The 20342-nt window shown below is 46.5% G+C and overlaps 1 protein-coding gene across 3 annotated transcripts in view; it reads right to left on the bottom strand.

The window, feature by feature from the left end:
• LOC310957568 (nucleoprotein TPR-like) overlaps window positions 1-20342 on the bottom strand; it is a 30308-nt gene that overhangs the window by 4798 nt on the left and 5168 nt on the right. Inside the window, exons 6-46 of one of the 3 annotated variants that reach the window (XM_083928188.1) lie at window positions 20095-20259; window positions 19911-20003; window positions 19479-19559; window positions 19297-19384; window positions 18997-19134; window positions 18800-18894; window positions 17158-17355; window positions 16949-17056; window positions 16353-16576; window positions 15672-15835; window positions 15394-15515; window positions 15148-15296; window positions 14460-14622; window positions 13302-13436; window positions 13030-13170; window positions 12699-12903; window positions 12320-12516; window positions 12081-12221; window positions 11831-11947; window positions 11548-11751; window positions 11145-11329; window positions 10920-11067; window positions 10633-10770; window positions 10360-10491; window positions 9613-9743; window positions 9272-9482; window positions 8802-8951; window positions 7601-7714; window positions 7402-7506; window positions 7120-7320; window positions 6480-6518; window positions 6028-6219; window positions 4680-4791; window positions 4404-4597; window positions 3717-3787; window positions 3356-3555; window positions 2409-2603; window positions 2206-2318; window positions 630-704; window positions 262-531; window positions 1-166 (exon numbers count right to left, since the gene is read on the bottom strand). The exon at window positions 1-166 is cut by the window's left edge and continues 21 nt beyond it. In XM_083928188.1, coding sequence (XP_083784314.1) covers window positions 1-166; window positions 262-531; window positions 630-704; window positions 2206-2318; window positions 2409-2603; window positions 3356-3555; window positions 3717-3787; window positions 4404-4597; window positions 4680-4791; window positions 6028-6219; window positions 6480-6518; window positions 7120-7320; window positions 7402-7506; window positions 7601-7714; window positions 8802-8951; window positions 9272-9482; window positions 9613-9743; window positions 10360-10491; window positions 10633-10770; window positions 10920-11067; window positions 11145-11329; window positions 11548-11751; window positions 11831-11947; window positions 12081-12221; window positions 12320-12516; window positions 12699-12903; window positions 13030-13170; window positions 13302-13436; window positions 14460-14622; window positions 15148-15296; window positions 15394-15515; window positions 15672-15835; window positions 16353-16576; window positions 16949-17056; window positions 17158-17355; window positions 18800-18894; window positions 18997-19134; window positions 19297-19384; window positions 19479-19559; window positions 19911-20003; window positions 20095-20259 — 6070 coding nt within the window. Of the gene's footprint in view, window positions 167-261; window positions 532-629; window positions 705-2205; window positions 2319-2408; window positions 2604-3355; window positions 3556-3716; window positions 3788-4403; window positions 4598-4679; window positions 4792-6027; window positions 6220-6479; window positions 6519-7119; window positions 7321-7401; window positions 7507-7600; window positions 7715-8801; window positions 8952-9271; window positions 9483-9612; window positions 9744-10359; window positions 10492-10632; window positions 10771-10919; window positions 11068-11144; window positions 11330-11547; window positions 11752-11830; window positions 11948-12080; window positions 12222-12319; window positions 12517-12698; window positions 12904-13029; window positions 13171-13301; window positions 13437-14459; window positions 14623-15147; window positions 15297-15393; window positions 15836-16352; window positions 16577-16948; window positions 17057-17157; window positions 17356-18799; window positions 18895-18996; window positions 19135-19296; window positions 19385-19478; window positions 19560-19910; window positions 20004-20094; window positions 20260-20342 lie in introns of all 3 variants that reach the window. The other 2 variants (XM_083928187.1, XR_014593512.1) reach the window with 2 other exon arrangements.

The following is a 20342-nucleotide window of genomic DNA, read 5'->3' as shown; positions in this document are numbered from 1 at the left end:
GACGCTGCGAGTCTGACGAGGCGCCGCACGCGCTCTCCTCGGCGTTGGCGGCTTCCGACGGCTCGTCCTCGCCTCCCTCTTCTTCTACCTCCCTGCTCTCGTTGCTCTCCTCTCCGCCTCTCGTCCCGCTGTCCCCGTCCTCGTCTTCATCGTCTTCCTCCTTATACTGCGGCAGAAACGGAGAGCGTTTTAAAAGTTACCGACTCGAGACAACAGGTCACAGCTGAGAACATCTCGTTAAAAAAGTTGTTATAACAGCACCTCTTCTCCTTCTTCTTCTTCCTCCTCCTCTTCCTCTTCTTCTTCCTCCTCCTCCTCCTCCTCGTCTTCCTCTTCCCCTTCGTCCTCCTGCTTCTCCTCCGTGCCTTTGCTCTCGCGGCTCTCGCTGTCCGTGTCGATCACGATGACGTCACGGATGACGACGGAGCCCTGAGAGGTCGTGGGATCGGAGGGGACGGACTGGGACACCTCGTCCTCGCCGGTGTCCTCGCCGTCTTCTGCTAAAACGGGGAAACAATCCTCTGGAAGCTCCTGCGGCACAAACATTCACAGATGATTAACAGAAGTCCGTCTACGCGGTGTCAGTAAGGCTGAACGCGCTCTCGCTGGTAAGTTCCTCCTCGACTGACCTGACTGTCGTCCGGTGAATCCTGTCGCTCTCCTTCGTCCCTCTGCTCTCCTTCCATCTCCTCGTCCGCTTCCATCTGAAACACAGCAGATCACACAGGCATGAAAACACATCAAATACGCCATGGAGACGGTTTTTTTTGGTGGATCAAGCTTGTACAGAGAATGCCCGGAGAGCACGAACACTGGTTAGCTTTGGGTGTTGCGCTGAAGGCATTCAAAGGTCTTTTTTAACCACTAATGCTGCTGAAAATAACAGCAAACCTCTGCAGCAGCATGAGAAGAGTCCCTACACACACAACAAAGCACTAACAGCGTAGTTAGTGAAGCCAGAGTTTATTAAAAGAGTGTTTTAAAGACTTACCTACTGGCCCCTGTACCAGCTCCTCTCATAGTAAAGTCCATTACAGTGGATTATTATTTTGTAACCTACAGATGCAACTCCTTTCATTTCCGTGTCATCGCTCCATAGACATCGTCACAAACAGCACAGTAATAATTCATTTCCATGGAATCATAAACGCCCAAACTTTCCTCCCTGAACTGAACTCCAGTGCGTTCACTGTCAACATGGAGCTGCAGGGAAGGACCAGACTTTTAAAACACTCTTTAATAAACTCTGAGTTCACTAACTATGTTGTTGGTGGTTTGTTTTGTGTGTAGACTCTTCTCATGCTGCTGCAGAGGTTTGGTCACCCGACTCCAGATGTTATGGTTCTCCTGGTCTCAGCAGATCCATCTGAACTCTGGTTTAAAGATCTTTTGGGAAGGGGTGAAAATGCTGGTTTCTGATTGGATAAACCATCTGTCTGTCACCAACATACGGGCCAAACCAACCAATCAGATGACTGAAGCGTGTGACGTGCTAACAGCGTGGAGGCGAAGCTCAGAAAGGAAACAACATGTGGGTAAAGGAGATTTTCCCTTTGTGTTTAACGTGAATTTACGGATCAAAGGCCCAATTTCAGGAGCCCGGTCCATATTCAACAGAAGGATCCAGAGAACAAAGAGTTAGCGATGCGTTAGAAATGCGTTCACCGCCCCGAGCTAATCACTGTTAGCGTCTCTCCGGGCGTTCTCTATTCATGATCGATGAGCGAATACAACTGTCTCCATGGATTATTTGATGTATTTTCATGCAGAAAAACACCAGGGGTCCATTTTCGCCAGAAAAGTTAAAGGTGGTGTAGTGGTCAGCACTGTCGCCTCACAGCGAGAGGGTTCCTGGTTTGAATCCCGGCTGGGGCCCTTCTGTGTAGAGTTTGCATGTTCTCCCCGTGTGTGCGTGGGTTTTCTCCGGGTTCTCCGGTTTCCTCCCACAGTCCAAAGACGTGCAGGTGTTCGGTTCATTGATGACTCTAAATCACCCGTAGGTGTGAATGGTTGTCTGTCTCTGTTCGTCTCTATGTGTCCTGTGATAGACTGGCGTCCTGTCCAGGGTGGACACCGCCTCACGCCCGATGTCAGCTGGGATCGGCTCCAACCGACAGGGACATGAAGATGGATGAATGAATGAACGCTCGTCTTCTCTTCAGTGCGTAGATTCAAACTAAGGGGACGGATGAAGCAGCTCATTACCTGCAGAACCATGGTCGGTTTGAGTCGCAGCTTTTTAGTGGTGGGAGACGTGTGTGAGCTCTCGGGTCTGCTCTCCTCTTCCTCCTCCTCTTCCTCTCTGCCTCGCTTCGACCCTGTTTTAAACACACACACACACCGTCACCGTCAGAACCTCACTCCACAGGCTGGAAGCTGTTGTGTGTTTGGGACCCGACGTAGCTCACCTGTTCCGCTCAGGGAGGTCGACGTAGACGGTCGCTCCGCCTCCATGCTGGGGCCTGCGTCCTGATTGGCTGCCTGCTGCTGGGTGGGCTGGACGAAAGCCGTGGTCTGGGTGCTGGTTGGCTGAGTCATGGATGCGGGCGCGTTCCCCAGACCGGAGCTGGTGGAGTGCACCGAGGCTCCAGCACTCATCAGCACTGCAGGGAGGGACACACAGTCAGCTTCTTTAGTAGTATTAAGTACTTAGTTTTCTCTTTAGAAAGTACAAAAGTTAAAGATCAAATATATATAAAGAATTGAGCTGCTTTTTTTATTATGACTTAATTCTCTACATGTTGTTTTGTGTCTTTGTTTTGTGTCTTTTTGTCATTTTGAGACGTTTTGTGTCATTTTGTTAATGTTTTGTGTCTTTTTGTTAATGTTTTGTGTCTTTTTGTTGTTATATTGTATCTTTGTCGTTGCTTTGTGTCTTTGACGTTTTGTGTCTGTCATTGTGTTCTGTTTTTCTTCTGTGCTTTATGTTGTGTCTATTTGTCATCTTTTTGTGTCTTTTGTCATCATTTTGTGTCTTTTCGTCATCGTTTTGTGTCTTTTTGTCGTCGTTTTGTGTCTTTTTGTTGTTATTTTGCATCTTTGTCATTATTTGGTGTCTTATTGTTGTTGTTTTCTGTCTTTTTGTAGTTGATTTGTGTGGTTTTGTAGCTTTTTGTCATCGTTTTGTATCTTTTTCGTTGTTTTGTGTCTTTTTGTTGTTGTTTTGTGTCTTATTGTCGTTGATTAACAAGAAATGTCCAGGTGTAAAGGAAAGTGATAAGTGTAGAGGAAATCCCCTTGTTTTTCACGTCTCTCTCGATCTAAACTCGTCTGAGCTGAATCAACAACTTTCCTCTTCACCAAAATCTGCTGAAATACTGAAACAGAGAAGTTGTGATCGGACACTCGCTCTCACCCTCCTGGCTGTCAGTCTGTGTGGTCGGCATGACAGTGGCAGTAGGTGTTGGGATGGGGACGGTTGCCGGGGTAACCATGGGCCTGATGCTGGCGCGGGGCGTGGACTTGCTGCCGGCAGAGGGGCTGGGCTTGCTGCTCGGAGACGGGGTGCTGGTGGTGGGGCGGATGTTGGCAGTGGGAGGCTCGGACATGCTGGAGCTGACGGAGGAAGAAAAGAAACGTTGGTACTGCAGGTTTTCTCTTTTATGGGTCACACTGTTTCTGCTGTTTGTGAGGCTGTCTGTGTGTGTGTGTGTGTGTGTGTGTGTGTGTGTGTGTGTGTGTGTGCGTGTGTGTGTGTGTGTGTATGCATGAGTTACCTTCCTCGGTCCTGGGCAGGACTCTTCAAAGAGATCTGTCTCTGGTCTGCAGATCTGGGCTGATCTCCCGCCTGAGCGCGCGCACACACACACACACACACACGTTTGTAATATTAGACAACAGAAATCTTTGATCAACACACACATCACTGTCAGAATATAATGTACTATCTTCAACAAAGTATAAAGGCTGCCTGCAGACAAAAAGACACAAAACAAAGACAAAAAGACACAAAACAACGACAAAAAGAGACAAAACAAAGACAAAAGACACAAAACAAAGACAAAAAGACACAAAACAACGACAAAAGACACAAAACAACGACAAAAAGACACAAAACAACGACAAAAGACACAAAACAACGACAAAAGACACAAAACAACGACAAAAAGACACAAAACAATGACAAAAAAATCTTTAAGATTCACCTTTATTTTGAAATTCTCACTTTATATTTATTATTTTCATTAAAAAGAATAGTTTTTTGTTACTTAAATGCAAAATATAGATAAAACTGTACCAAAAGGGATGAGTTCTTCACATTATTGTTATTTAACTTTTGCTCTCTGTTGTTTCTCACTCTTTGCCACTTTGAGCAAACATCGCAAACAGCAACCGATCGTTGCGGCACAATGATCGTGATCCCTGGAGGCCAACGCGGTGATTAAAAATAAAATGTGGCGTACCTTGGCTCCACTCTGGTCCTGTGGCTCCTCTCGGGGGTCGGACTGCGCCTGCGTCTCCCTCAGCTCCCTCAGCTCTCGGTCCAGCCGCAGAAGTCGCCCTTCGTACTGAGACTTGAGGGCGTTCATTCTCACCTCCAGCTCCTCCTTGTTCTGTTTCACCTCCTCGATCTCCTGACTGAGCTGCTTCTTGGCGTCTGCAGGTTAGACTCAAGTTCAGCTGATGAAATATAGGCGTTGCTTTGTCTGCACGGCTGCAGAAGTGTGTGTTGAACTTACTGTTGAGTTGGTTGATTTTGGTCTTGGCTCCCATGAAGACCTTCTTAGTCTTCTCCTCTTTTTCAGCCATCTGCTGTTTGAGCTGCTCCTCTCTGTTCTTGCTCTCCGACAGCTGCAGGGGAACGATACGCTACGATAACTGCTGTCCCAGACCCCCGTTTCCCCCCCGGTTAACAGGGTTCCTTCACATTTACCCTTTCAAAATTAAAGACTTTCCCAGACTCAAATTTCCAGACTTCTTGGAGGATTTTTCCATCAATATTAAACATCTGAACATCACTTGTTAAATGCTTATTATGTAAATTAATGGTTCGGCTTTTGCCAAAAGCAAGAGCGTAGATTATTGTTGTGACGTCATGGGGAATTGTCGTATAGACTTCCACAGTATTGGAAAAGTAAACAAACACGAGTTAAGCCTGTGAATGTTCTCATGTGTCCAGGTCGTCGTACTCCTCAAAGCAATCTCAGTCAAAAGCAACTGGACTTGGTTATGTGCTTTACTGTAACCTAGCTCTGTAGGACATGCTGCTACACTTTAACACTGTTGTCACTTATCGCTCCTTATGACTTATTTAGTTTGTACTTATTTTATTTAATCTGCTGCTAAACTGCACGCTGCGTATTGTTGTTTATTGTATAAACCTGCGTTTAACCACGATGTCTGTTGCACTCTGTCACACTTAGTTATTGTTTGATGTATGTTATGTTTAGCTTTATTTTGATTTGATTTATGTTTTTTTGCTTATTGTCACTCTGATCCTTTCCCACCTTTGTATTGAAACTGTTGCACAATCATTTCCCTCGGGATAAATAAAGCTTCTTGAATCTTATGTTTGTCTTTCTTTGCTCTTGTTGTGCTGAGATAGTTGGGCTTTCTGGGTGAAACATGTGGGATTGATGTCAGTTTCTGTAGTGAGAGGTCCGCTTTCTCTTTAAGTCCTTCAATGGTGAAGTTGACCCGTCTTATTCGCTCACCGAGGAGTTGGTTTTGAGCCTTTTCTATGAGTTTCTCCACTGTGTGCCCTCTCATAGTGAAATTCAAGCATAGGCTAGTTGGTGTAAGCCTTTGTCGTTTGCATCTCAGACTAAACCGTAGGTGGTTTCTTTGGTCTTTCATGTTCCCGCACCATTTTAATGGTTGCCGACCCACATTGGTGCAATAAGCCTGTGAATGTTCTCATGTGTCCAGGTCGTCCTTATCCTCAAAGCAAGTTCAGTCAAAAGCAACTGGACTTGGTTATATTGGTTAAAAGCAACCAAGTCCAGTTGCTTTTGACTGAAATTGCTTTGAGGACAAACACGAGTTACATTTCAAAAATGATTTGAGGAAAGTAGAATCTGTTCGTACCTCTTGTCTGAGCTTCGCCAGCTCCTCTTGTATGGCCTTGTTAGCGTCACCTTCAACGCTCACCGCATCGCTGGCCTGAGAACTCTGGCTCTGGTTGGCCTGTGCAGCGGCTCGGCTAGCTTCGTTAGCCTGGTTAGCTTCAGTCAGCTGCTCCTGCAGACGCTTGATGTCCGCTTCACGCTCACCGACCGTCTGTCAAGGAGGAACAAGGAGTCAGCAACGGTGTGAGTGAGATTTAACAAGAAAGACAGTTTCATGCAGCTTATACTGACACAGAGAAAGGATGGAGGAATAAGAAAGTGAATGGGTCTAAGTGAACGTATTGAACACCAACATAAAACGGTAAACGTGGCTTAATAATCATCCTTAACTCAGAGCTTCTGTGCATCCATAAAGTAGATAAATCTAACTACTACAGGTTTTTAAAAAGTGAGTGTAAGACTTTCACCGACCTTCTGCAGGCTCTCCAGCTGGCCCTGAAGCTCAGTCGCCTGTTACCAGAAAAGGGAAAACGTATTAGTTTAAGTAGATTTCAATAAAACAGCAGTAAAAACTTTTAAACGAAAACAGAGGACATGGGACTGACCACACAGAATCAGAGCACGTGACTCACGGACTGAGACAGCAAAAAACAGCCTATCCATACTTCCCTTTCCCGGGCCACATTAACCAGCTCTAACTGGGGGATCCTGAGGCGTTCCCAGGCCAGTGTGGAGATCTAATCTCTCCACCTGGTCCTGGGTCTTCCCCGAGGCCTCCTCCCAGCTGGACGTGCCTGGAACACCTCCCTAGGGAGGGACCCAGGGTTCATCCTTACCAGATGATCCTGAACCACCTCAACTGGCTCCTTTCAACGCAAAGGAGCAGCGGCTCTACTCCGAGTTCCTCACGGATGCTGAACTTCTCCCCGTACGCTCTAACTCTATATTTTTATTTCTTAAAACCATAAGAGACTTGATTAGGACTTGCTGCTGCCCCTCAGAGACTTGAGACTTGACTTACCTGACCCTCTCTGCTACACTGTGAGTCCAGTCTGTACGATACAGAACTATAAATGTTAAAGGTTAATAAAGAGAAGGGAGTCCTCCTCACCTTGCTATCTGATTGGCTGACCGCAGTCTTGAGGTTGCTGACTTCCTCGTTGTGACTCTGCTGGCTCTGCTGCAGCTCTTTCTGATTAGCAAGGTTCTTCTGAAGCTGCTCTTTCGCCTGCTGGAGCTCCCTCTGGGCCGCCTGGAGCTGGTTCTGACGGGCCAGGGTTTGAGCCTGGGAGGATTTGAACTGGTTCTGTATCTTTGAATTAGAAAGAACGAGGTTAGTCCGCTGATATGGGGGATGTACTGTCAGGTGGATGTCTGTTGGTTGACTTCCTACCTGCTGGCTGTGCGTCTTGGCTTGTTGAAGCTCTTTCTGACTCTGGGTCAACTGGTTCTGGTTCTGCTGCAGTTGAGTCTGGGTCTGGGACAACTGGGACTGGACCTTGAGCGGCAGAGAGGTGACAGCTTGTGAGTCCTGCCTTGATTATTCTACATGCAGAGCTGTTTAAATGTGCTTTTCTCCTCACATGCAGTACCTGTGTCAGCTGGTTCTGCTTCTGTGTCAGCTGGTTCTGGACCTCCTGGAACTTGTCCTTGTTCTGCTGGTTTTCCTTCTTGGCTTCCTCCAGCTCCTTCTGGGACTTCTGGACCTTTACGGGAGAAATAAAAACAAATAAAGAATGAAAACAATCTCTCACCTTGTTCGTCTGTATGAGAGCAACAAAACCTTTAAGTTTAGGCTTATGTCTCATCCTATCAGTTGGTTTTGCAGAGTTATACGTACAGATTATAAAAGGAGAAGTTTAAAAAGCAACGGAAGTCGGAGTTCAATGAAATCGCAAAGAAGCTTGGGATCATGTGATCGCTTGTCCGGCGGGTGTAAAGCCCACTGTCGTTCCGTACCTTGCCCAAAACAGGTTTCATGGCTAAAGTCTAGTTCATTTGACCAGTATGAATGCAAATACACAGACGCTGCACGCTTCTGTGTGGGCCTTGAGGGGGGGGGAGACAAGGACCCTAAAGCACGGGGCACGGGACGGAGGACAGAGGGAGTGCGCCCTAACACCTTGTCAAGTCAAATTCAAGCACTTCTCAAGAATTTCAAAGTGCATTTTCATGCTTTTCCATCACCCTGCAGCTCTTTATGTACTCTGTATACAACATGTAAATAAACCAGTGTATATATTGTGTACTATAGGGTCCATACAGTTTAAGGCAAGTTAAATTCAAGACTGTTTAAGACTTTTTTATGCCACCTAGAATGAAATTTACGACCAATTTCACAATAAACAAAAATTTTAAACACATGCATCTGCTCTGGGCCGCAACAATGTTTCATCGGTTCTGCTGTCGTGATCTCACGGCGAGAGGTGTTCGATTAAATACATTTAAAAACTAAAGTGTTATAAATTATTTTGCGATATAAGACTAAATACGACATCGGGAAAAAATGGTTCTCACTTCCCTTAAGGACCTTTGAAAGTTAGATTCAAGTCAGATTTTTTAAGGCTCTGGGGGAACCCTGTGCTATTTATGGCACTTATCACATTAAATTAGATGTTTAAAACAACCAAAATCATGTTTCATGACAAAATTTGCTGACTCATCAAAGCTTCAAAGTGCATTTAGAAATATAAATGGCATCTTATAGAGACTGCAGTTCAAGCACTTTCCCACTTTTTCCTGTTTTCCAGGATTATCCAGCACCTGTTGGGTTGATAAAGTCTTCCCGCTCACCTCCTCCAGGTGTTTCTGCCCCTCCTCCTTCAGTGTGTTCAGCTCCTGTCGGACCTTGTTGAGCTCCTCCTGAGCTTTTGTCAGTTCCTGCTGCACTTCCTGGCTGGGACCCGCCTCACTTCCTGCTTTAGCGGCGCTTTCCTCGACCAGCTGGAACACAAACCACCAGAGTTCAGCTATTTTAGATTAAGGCTTTAGATGAAGATGCTCGTTAGTTTCAGTCACATTTCAGTCTTCTCTGTCCTCTGTGAATGAGGACAGAGAAGAGAGACGGACTGATGCGGCGGGCGCTCTGTGTGTGTGTGTGTGTGTGTGTGTAAACTCCTCCTTTAAGTCTCGTCTTTCTTGGTCAAAGGTATTGCATGTTCATATCGTCACCGTGTAATAAAGGTGGTGCTGTCTCCTTATGACGCACACAACTAGCTACTTCGGTTTTTATCCACGCTGAACTTCCACAGCCGCAGACCTACCTTGTCGTGCTGGACCTTGAGCTCCTCGTACTGGGTCTTGTAGCGTCGTCCGATCTTCTTGACCTGGGTGATGGTCCGGTTCTTCTCCGCGATGTCGTTTTTCATTGTGTCCACCTCTTTCTTCAGAGTGTCTCTCTCCGACGTCAGACGGGCCACAGAGTCTCTGAAGCCCTGCAGCTGAGCCTGAGTGGAGTTGCTGCTGACGTTGGACCTGATGCACACACAATCATCTCATTAGGTGACGTTTAGGAACGCACTCAATCCAGTCTCTGCTTTCATTTTATTTTATCTATGTTGAATTAACGTCTTAACGTTCAGCTCTTTGCGTTTGTGCGTTCTACCTGGCCAGTTCAGTCTTCAGCTTGGCCGTCTCTTCAGCAAGCTGTGCGATGCGTCTCTGCTGCGCTTCTCTCTCCGTCGCCAGTTTCTGTCTCTCCTCAACATCGCCGTCTTTCTGCTGGCTGATCAGTTGCTGCAGAGAGACAGAAGAGTCAGTGACGTGAAACTCATAAAGTAACGTGAAGATAAAACTGTGATAGAATGGAAAAACCCGAGTGAGACGGAGCTGAAACACTAGTTTAAAAAGGGCAAAATAATTATTCAGTTCATGAAATTTTCATGGACGTAAAACGTTGCAGTGGAGCAGCAGTAACAGGAGACATTCATTCATTCATTCATCTTCAGCCTCTTGTCCCTGTCAGGGCCGTGGGGGGCTGGAGCTGATCCCAGCTGAGGCGGGGTGCGGGGTCCACCCTGGACAGGACGCCAGTCTATCACAGGACACATAGAGACGAACAGAGACAGACAACCATTCACACCTACGGGTGATTTAGAGTCATCAATGAACCGAACACCTGCACGTCTTTGGACTGTGGGAGGAAACCGGAGAACCCGGAGAAAACCCACGCACACACGGGGACAACATGCAAACTCCACACAGAAGAGCCCCAGCCGGGGCGCAAACCAGGAACCTTCTCGGTGTGAGGCGACAGTGCTAACCACCACACACCACCGTGTCGCCCCGAACAGGAGACAAACACACAATAACTACAGATGTACACACACACTCCTTCCTCCGTCTTAGGTACCTGTGTTTTGGCCTTCCAGCGTTTTAGATCTTCCTCCAGTAACCTCTTATCAGCCTGCAGGGAGCCGTTTTTCTCCGACAGCTGAGACAACGAGTGATGCAGCGGGCTGATGTCTGACTGCAGCTTTGTAACCTGATGGAGGAAGAGGAAAAAGAATTAAAGGTAAATAAAGTAAAACTTCATGTTGTGTATGTGGATGTCCAAACAGCGTTGATGGTCACTTAAATTTAAGGGAAAAAAAACAGGACGAAACATGAGACTCTTGACTCTTACTTTGGCCTGAGCTTGCTGCAGCTCTTGTTCCAGTTTATCTCGGTCCATTTTCAGCATTCTGGCGGTTTCTTGGAGGGCGCTGATCGCCCCCATCTTCTTCAGCTGTTCCTCCTGCTGAGCCAGAGTCTTCGCTGTCGCCTGAAGCCAGAAGAGAAGGAGACTTAGAATAATAAACAGCATCGTTGTTGCCGCCGTTTTGCTCTCTCTATGCTCTAAAACTTTACTTCAGACGCAGGCATGGTTGTGATGTTGTTTGTCTTCCATCCCTGCTCTGCTTCATGTCATACCTGCATTTTCTCCCTCTCAGAGTTCAGAGCTTCCTGCAGCTCCTTCAGTTCTCTGTCTTGGTGCTCCACCCGCTGTTTGCAGCGCAGAGCTTCTCCTTCGGACGCCTCACTCTGAGCCACAGCGATCTCCTTCTCACGCCGCACAAACCTACAACACACATCAGAGTCAATGAGTTCGCACTGGGACGTTTAGTTACACAGCCACGCTCGGTGCCGCTGCCTCACCTGAGTATTTCTAGGATCTGTTCGGTGGTCTTCCCCTCCTCACTGAACGACAGGTCGAGCTGCTGCTGCTGCTCTTGTTTTTGCAGCTGACGACTCTTGGCGGCCATGTCATCCATCTGTTGGTGCAGGAGAGCATTCTGCTTCCCCAGCTCCGCACAGCGACGAGTCTGTTTGGACACATCCTCCTGAAGGAGAGGCGGAGTGTGAAGACAAGATCAGAAACACAGCAGTGATTAAACAGGAGGCTTTAAGACACTTTAAAGACACATTTTGATAATGATTGTCTGGAGATCTAAAGGTGTGTACAAAGACAACAGGACATGGAAGCTACATCCAAGGGTTTTAGGCTCCGCATCAAAAATGGGAACATTCATGTACACTAGGCGTGTTGTAGTCGTCCTACCTTCAGCTGTCTCTCCACTGTGTTCAAAGCTGCGGTTTTCTCCTGCAGGACGGCCGAGGTCTTGTTCAGTTGCTCCTCCAGCTCCCTCTTGCGTGTTGCATCTTGCTGGGATCTTTTCTTCAGCTCCTGCAGGGCCTCCACATCTGCAGCATGAAGCATCAGCTCCCGCTCGTACTTGGCCTGCGCCTCTGCAGCCAGCTTGGTCTGAGAGGGGAAACAGTTGAATGGACGCAGAAGAACACTACTTAAGGATGCATGTCAGAATATGTGTGTGTTAACGGACCTGCAGCAGGCTGTCCTGTATGGCCTTCTGCTCCAGTGTCACAGCAGCGGCAGCTCTCTCCAGTGCCTCCTGCTGCTCCGCCTGGCTGGACTTCAGACTGCGCTGCAGCTCACACACCTGAACAACACACACAGGGAAAATGGCTTGAAAACACTCGGCGTGAAGATGCACCAATGTTCATGTGCAACTGAATTAACATTAGCATTCAGTGATCCATGCGTGCTTGTGTAACTGTGCGCGGCAGGCTTACTTGTTTCTCCACTGCATCCACAGCCTTCCTCCCCTCTTCTCTCTCCTGCTGCTTCATTTTCTCCCCCTCTAAAATCCTCTTCTCCAGCTGCTTCTGCACCTCCTGGGACTCCTTCAGTCGGAGCTCCAGAGGGGCGCGGGACTAAAGAAACGGAGGAGCAGGGTCAGTTCACGTGTGTGCGGACGGGGTAAAGAGAGAAGACTGAGGAGATGATGCACAATAAACCAAAAGAGCTGTACCTCTTTTTCCTTCTTCAGACTGTCTTCCAGAGTCAGAACCACAGCCCTGTACTGCTCCACGGTGGCGTTAGCATTCTTTAGCTGCTCTGCTAGTTCCCCTTTTTGTTCTTCGGCAGTACGCAGGAGAAGTTTCACCTCTGAAAGCTCCTGCTCTGATTGGCTGAGCTGCTGGGAGGCTGCCGGCACTGGAGAGCGTACTGAGGGATTACAGAAATAAAATTAGACCCGTATCAACGACTTCCACCATGAATGGCCTGAAAACATGTTCACACCACAAGTTTCCACAGTCTGATCCATTGTTAAGTACTTTTGTGTGTCTGTGCAGCTCCTTTTAATTGCCCACATGCTACAAATCTCATTCCTCGGTGCTGCCGTTTACCTCTGAGTGGCGCCCTGAGGCCTGCAGCTCTGGTCGCAGGGGTCGTTGTGTTACCGGAGGTGCTCGCGGACTCTGAGGATGAAGCAGAAGCCAGCTGGGCTTTCAGTGCAGCCACCTGCTGTTCAGCGCCGCGCAGCAACTCCCTGGTCTTCTGCTGCAACGTGTTCTGGGTCTCCAGCTGCTTCTTAGCTTCTAATAACTGAGCCTGGGGAGACAGAGGAGCAACGAGACAAGATTACATGACTGATCAGGAATCAGCTGTTCCTTCAATAACAGCTAATAACGGAGTAATAACTGTATTATGACTACAATATATATCTGCTCTACGTACGTCCATGGTGCGTCCAAGCGCATGTCTCTGTGCTACTTCCTGGTCCAGCCTTGTCTTCATTGAAGTCACTTCTGCCTCCAGATTTTCTATCTTGTTGTTCAGCCGCTGGCGAGTCTCTGTCTCTGTGCGCTCCATGGTCAACTAGACCAACAGAGAGCGAGCAGAAGGTAAAAGGATTACTACAGTGTTATTCCATTACAGCAGGACTACTGGGGACAGAAGCCTCACTGCATGAAACGAGACAAAGATATTTGCGTGGTTGGATGTGGTACCTGTATGGACTTGAGGTTGGTGAGCAGCAGGTTCTGGTTCCGTTGCTCAGCCAACATGGCTTCCTTCTCTCGACTGAGCCGACTCTCCCCTTGTCTCAACATGTCTCGCTCTTTGGTGAAGTTCTCAACGCGCACCTACAAACACAGAGGGCAAAATAAACAGTTTAGATGGGTTTCTATGGTCATTTGGTTTCTCTTTGTGGTCAGTTTATGTACATTTTTAGTTGTTCTGTATGACTTTGTGGTGGTTTTGCATCTATACTTAATCATTTTGCATCTATTTTTAGTCATTTTGCATCTATACTTAATCATTTTGCATCTATTTTTAGTCATTTTGCATCTATATTTAATCATTTTGCATCTATTTTTAGTCATTTTGCATCATTTTGTGGTGGTTTTGCATCTATTTTTAGTCATTTTGCATCTTTTTGTGGTGGTTTTGCATCTATTTTTAGTCATTTTGCATCTATACTTAATAATTTTGCATCTATTTTTAGTCATTTTGCATCTTTTTGTGGTGGTTTTGCATCTATTCTTAGTCATTTTGCATCTTTCTGTGGTGGTTTTGCATCTATTTTTAGTCATTTTGCATCTTTCTGTGGTGGTTTTGCATCTATTTTAGTCATTTTATGTTTCCATGCTGTCATTTTGTTTCTTTCTAAGGCCATTCTACATCTCTTTTAATCAGTTTGTGTGTCTTGGTCATCGTTTTGTCTCTAGGTGGCCGTTTCGTGTCTATTTTCAGTCATTTGGAATCTATTTACAAATACTTCAAATGGCCTTTGAGCACAAATTCAACCCTTCAAATTTATGAAACAGGAGAATTAACTGCTTCATGCAAAGACGATGTCTTTAAAACCATCATATATTATTTTTGAATAATGATTTCTTTGTTTTGGTCATTGGCATTTCCTGACAACCGTACAAAGTCGTCAGAATAACACTCTACTAAGAGCCAACTAGAAAAGTTACACAGGAAACAAAGATAACTTCTTTTCTGCGTGATGTAAAATCAATCTGCTCAACACCAGTGCAGAAAGCCAAAGAAATGTGGTTATGAACATAAAACTAGAGCTTTTTGAATAAGTGAAGATAAAGAATAACCTCCGTGTGTGTGTGACCCTGTCTCACAGTAAAGTTCACTCTCGTCTTCCTCACCTCTTCCAGCGCCAGCTTCTCGTTGGCCTGCCTCAGGTCCTGGCTCATCGTGTGGATGATGTGCTCGTGTCTTTGGGCTGTTGCTGCCATTTTCTGGTTCCTGTCCTGTAGAGCGGAGATCTCTCTGCGGTACGCTGACACCGTGTCCTGCAGCATCTCGTACCTGGCGCACAGAACAAACACACACACACACACACACACACACACACTGCATGAAAACAAATATCTGCAAAACTCACTTAACTAGGGTTAGGTCACCTAACCCTAACTCACTGTAAAATAATCTCAATAGACTCAGATAACCAATACTGCCCCCAAAAATAATTATCACCGTTACAGGCATCGCTCGTGCAATAACCCCGGACATTACTCACCCACTCAACCTCTACTTCTCTCTATAGTACCACTATACCAGGTATAGTAGGTGCAACGAAGCCCGTTTTAGCAGAAGCCTAATCCCCTCAAACATCCAAACAATCAACAAAACAAAACCTTGCAGATAAATGTATGCAACAATGTGAGTTTCCCATGTACCCCCAGTTGTATAACTGTGTGTCTGTGCGTGTTTTTATGTGCCACAGATGTCAGAAGAACCTGGACTGTGAAAAAGATTTTCCCTAAGGGGACAACGAACAACCTAACTAACTAAAAACTGAAATATGAGGCGGCAGAGCTGGACCTCACAAACCTCTTGTTGCTGAACTCCAGCTGCGAGGCGAGCTTGGCATTGCTGGAGCGGTGCTCCGTCAGCTGCCGCTGGAGCCGGTCGTTGGTCTCATTCAACATCCTGTCGTTCTCTGCCTTCTCCTTCTTATACAGAGCGAAGGCATCGTTCAGCTGCAGATGCACACACACACACACAAATGCATCCAGTCAGAACAGCTGTATATGGAGATAAAGCGAGACGCAGAGCGTGCAGGTGTTTGTACGTTACTTGTTTTAAAGCAGCTTTAGCCTGAGCCGTCTGTGCGGACTCTGCAGCAGCAGCTCTCTGAGGAGTCGAGCGAGTAGCGGGAACTGACGGCCGAACTGCAGGGAGGGGCGAAGAATCCGAACCTGCAGACACACGTGACAACTTAGAAAGTGATGTTGACAGGCAGGCGTCCTGCGTCTCCCTGTCCAGGGCGTTAAGAGTTTGCTGCTGCAGTAATCCTGTTAAAGACTCAGCTGGTGCTGTTGACTTGAACGTACAGTGTGTCGGTATATTTTCACCTTGAGGAGGCAGGCTGAAGCCGGTGCTCTGAGTCAGCAGGGCCTTGTACATGTCTCTCTGTCTGGCGCTGGAGTCAGCCAGTTGTTTCTGCTGGTTCCTCTGCTCCTTCAGCTGCTCCACCTCCTTCTGAAGCTTGTCCACGTTGGTCTCTAACTCTGAAACCCTGCAGGGAACGACAGACGCACGGCTGACGTTTAAAAACACGCTTCAGGTTTCTTCACTGCTCACTGATGCTCCGTTTCACACAACTCAACACAAAGAAAAGAAAATGACCTCAGAACTGCCGTAGGCCTCGTGCTCGTACATGTGCACATGCTCGTGTTCGTACATGTGCAAACGTGCTTTACTAAAGCCCACCTCTCCCAAACGGGCCGTGGACGACAAGTGTATCGCTCCTAGACGCTGTACGGTTGCACTCACACTGGTCAAAGGAACCAGACTTTAGCCCTGAAAACGTGCTAAGGTACGGTACGGCTCTTCCTCTCTCGAGAGCACCGTCTCACCTACCGTGCTCCTGCTCTCTCTCTATCCCCATCCCGTAAAAATGTAAATAAATTGTTGTATAAAGGCTCCTCCTTGATTGGATTTGACGCTTGGTGTACGTTGCTGTGGGCTAAAGCGCCTGTCTGCAGCGCGGGCACTTGTTGGGATAAAAACATGAATAGCTGAGCACTGATTACCGCGCTGACGTCACTCGGCTCTGCTGTTTGTCCTTCTCCTCCTCCAGCTCCCTCTGTCTTCTCAGCAGACTTTGGTTCTGCCTCTGTAGCTCCTCCACGCTGCGGAAGGAGGGCGTGCGTGCACCGACGGCCTCAGAGGTGCTGGAGATGTTGGAGGAGCTGCCGTCGTCCTTGGTCACCTGATTACCTCGGGCCTCCTCCAGCTCCACCAGAAGAGCACACACCTGGACGAGAGGGACATGAATGAGAGCGTCTGTAACAATCAGCAGGTACGTCTCCTTTATTTTCACAGCTTCGGTCCTGACGTCGCCGCAATATCTGTGTCATGATCTGCACTGGTTGCCTTGGTAACAACGTGGGCGCCAGTAACCATGTAGCTACGCCAGTGTCCTGGAAGCATGAGCTAGTTAGCTAACAAGCCAGGCAGCCACTAAAATGAGTAAAATTGAAGAACTTAGAGTGAAAGCAGACATGAAAGGAAATGTTGAATGTGTGTACGTGTGTGAATGTACCTGTGTGTGTGTGTGTGTGTGTGTGTGTGTGTGTGTGTGTGTGTGTGTGTGTGTGTGTGTGTGTGTGTGTGTGTGTGTGTGTACCTGCGTGGACGTGTCCTCTAGCTGTCTCTCTGTCCTCGCTTTGTCCCTCTCCACTGCCTCACAGCGCTGCTTGGCCTCCTCTTTCTCCTTCTGCAGACTGTAGATTTCCTAATGACGAAACAAAACGCATGTTAAACTTGACACAATCGCGATGAAGTCAATAAACATGAACTCATCACACACACACAGACACACACACAGACACACACCGTTCGAGCCTGCTCCAGCTTGTTGCACAGGGAGGCCATGGATCTCTGCATGCTCTCGTACTCCTCTCTCTGACGCCTGAGGACGGGAGCCTTGGACTCGACCTCCTGGACGATCTCGTCCAGAACGCGGCTCACTCTCCTGGTCTCCTGCTTCTCCAGCTGAAGGTGCGTCTGACACTCAGCGTACGCGTTATACAGCTGAACACAGGGACAAGGAGGGAGAATTAATACCTGCTACAGCAAACACAAAGTTGAGTTGTTTGTTACTGTTTTTCATCCCTGAGATTGTTTTAAATCTTTTTTTAGACCTTTTGCATCTTTTTGTGGTGGTTTTGCATCTATTTTTAGACATTTTGTATCTTTTTGTGATGGTTTTGCATCTATTTTTAGACATTTTGTATCTTTTTGTGATGGTTTTGCATCTATTTTTAGACATTTTGCATCTTTTTGTGGTGGTTTTGCATCTATTTTTAGTCATTTAGCATCTTTTTGTGGTGGTTTTGCATCTATTTCTAGTCATTTTGTATCTTTTTGTGGTGGTTTTGCATCTATTTTTAGACATTTTGTATCTTTTTGTGATGGTTTTGCATCTATTTTTAGACATTTTGCATCTTTTTGTGGTGGTTTTGCATCTATTTTTAGACATTTTGTATCTTTTTGTGGTGGTTTTGCATCTGTTTTAGACATTTTGCATCTTTTTGTGGTTGTTTTGCATCTATATTTAGTCATTTTGCATCTTTTTGTGGTGGTTTTGCATCTATTTTCAGACATTTTGCATCTTTTTGTGGTGGTTTTGCATCTATTTTCAGACATTTTGCATCTTTTTGTGGTGGTTTTGCATCTATTTTTAGTCATTTTGCATCTTTTTGTGGTTGTTTTGCATCTATTTTTAGTCATTTTGCATCTTTTTGTGGTGGTTTTGCATCTATTTTTAGTCATTTTGCATCTTTTTGTGGTGGTTCTGCATCTATTTATAGACATTTTGCGTTTCTATGTCATCGTTTTGATTCTCTCTGATGTCATTTTTCATATATTTGTATTCATTTTGCGTGGCTTTGACGTCATTTAGCATCACATCGCGGTCATTTCGCATCCCTGTAGTCATTTTTTGTCTCTTTGTGGTCAGGGTCCCTGACTTTATGGGCTCCTGGTCTTGTGCTCGATGGGTCCGTTTAGAAATCCATCGATGGAAACAAACCAGCCCTAAAAGTGACATATTTTCCTTTTTGTGCGGTGGATCCAATTAATGCGGACATGAAAAGTGCATCTCAAATCAAACTGATAAATATTTAAAGAAACTTTGTTTGTGTTTATGTGTGTGCCTAAGTGTTTATGAACCACATGCAGTTTCAATATGACAATGATCATGATAAACATGTAAAGATTAGTATAAATTAGCCCTTAAATTTGCTTTAAAGTTGTGTTTAAGTAGTTTTCATTCACACAAACTGAAACGACACCAGGCTCTGATGACCAACTGAAGTTAAACGTGTAAAGAATTTGGTCTAAACACGGGAAACACACTTCACTGCAGGTAAATATCAGTTTGATGACTTTATAGGTTATTACATCAAACATTTGACACACTGCTGATATGACTTTAAGCACGTCTTCCAGCCCTGGGACGTCCCGTTAAACTCACATCAAAGAACTTCATGCCGGGCTTCACGATGGCAGCGATGGCGGCTGCTGACGGACACATGGCGTCCAACCGCTCCTCAGTCAGAGAGGGCACACCTGGAACAACAAACACACACACACGCGTTAATAAAGGTGGTCAGGTGTGTGCGGACACGCGCTTAACGAACATACGTGGAAATGAAAGGTGTGTGTTCTTACAGCAGAGTTTGCCCGACGCCTTCATTGTGGCGTTTTCCAGCTCCTTCTCCATTTTCTTGACCTTCTCTCTGAGCTCCGCCTCGAGCCGCGACTTCAGCTCTTCTCCCTCCGACACCTTCTTTTCCAGAGCCTTGCTGGCTGCAGGGACACCATTCACACACACAGGTCAGAATTAATACATTCATGACATGGAGATCTACGCTTCACACACAAAAACCCACTCTTGACTCGACTTGACGCAAAAAAGTTTTTGTTAGCGTATATTTTTTCTGGGAGACAACTTAAACACGGTTGCGCTACCTTCCCCGGTTTCTTTCACCAGCTTGCTGAGCTCTTCCACGGCGCGGCTCAGCTCCTGATTCTTCGTCTCCATTTCTGTTGCAGACCCCTACAGGGAGAACAAACACATCACACGCTGACGACACACAGAGAGAATATCTAAGAGAATGGATCCATCTCAGGTGCTCAGCGGTGACTCTCACCTTGTAGAGGGAGGACAACTTGACGTGAGCGTTGAGCTCGTTGCGGTATTTTTCCTCCATGGCGATGCGCTCGTCTTTAGACTGCAGAGACACAAACCGCATTTACATTTAATAACACAACAGATGTATTAACTCACCTGCACCGATATTTTCGTCCTGTACATGTATTAACCCATTAAAACCTCAGTCCGACTGGAAAAACAGCCTCTAAAATCCCAGCATTGTTTCAAACAACCATATTAAATTCAGAATCATGGCCGCAGCTAGGCGCGGTGCGGTTGCACTCACACTGGTCAAACGAACTAGGCTTTACCTGTAAATCCTGTTTGGGCACGGTACGGATGGACAGTGTAAGTGTGCCCTTAATCAGCCTTTACTGATGCTGACTGAGAAGCAAATGCGTGAATCTTAAAGCTCTCCTTTGTTTGTTACCTGTTTGAGTTTGGTGTTGAGGTCTTCGGCTCTTTTACTTTGACTTTCACTGGTTTGCTTCAGAGAGGAGAGCTGTCTCTCCAGGCTGGCCACCTGTTGGAGACAAAAGGTGTTTGAAAGTTTGGTTTTCAGCGGGTAGTTTGAGGGTTATGCGTCTGTGCGGGCATATGGAAACCTGTGTTACCTGCTCCTTGCTGTTCTTCAGACCACCCTGCAGTTCCAGTATCTGTTTGCCTTTGACCCGGTCGCTGTTCAACAGTTCTTCAGTTTTGGTCTTCAGTTCTGCGGTCAACCACTCGATCTTCTTCTCGTGTAACTCTTTCTCCTGCTCCATACGCTTCTCTCGGTGCTGCAGCGAACAAACCGGGGACATAAATCACGCTCGTGCATCAGTTAAGACTCAAATTCAGATTCAGGGTTTGATCTCAGTGG

This window comes from Echiichthys vipera (assembly GCF_963691815.1).
Source record: "Echiichthys vipera genome assembly, chromosome: 15".
Lineage (NCBI taxonomy): Eukaryota > Metazoa > Chordata > Actinopteri > Perciformes > Trachinidae > Echiichthys > Echiichthys vipera.
The sequence above is the reverse complement of the archived record's forward strand: the minus strand, read 5'-3'. Positions and strand labels throughout refer to the sequence as shown.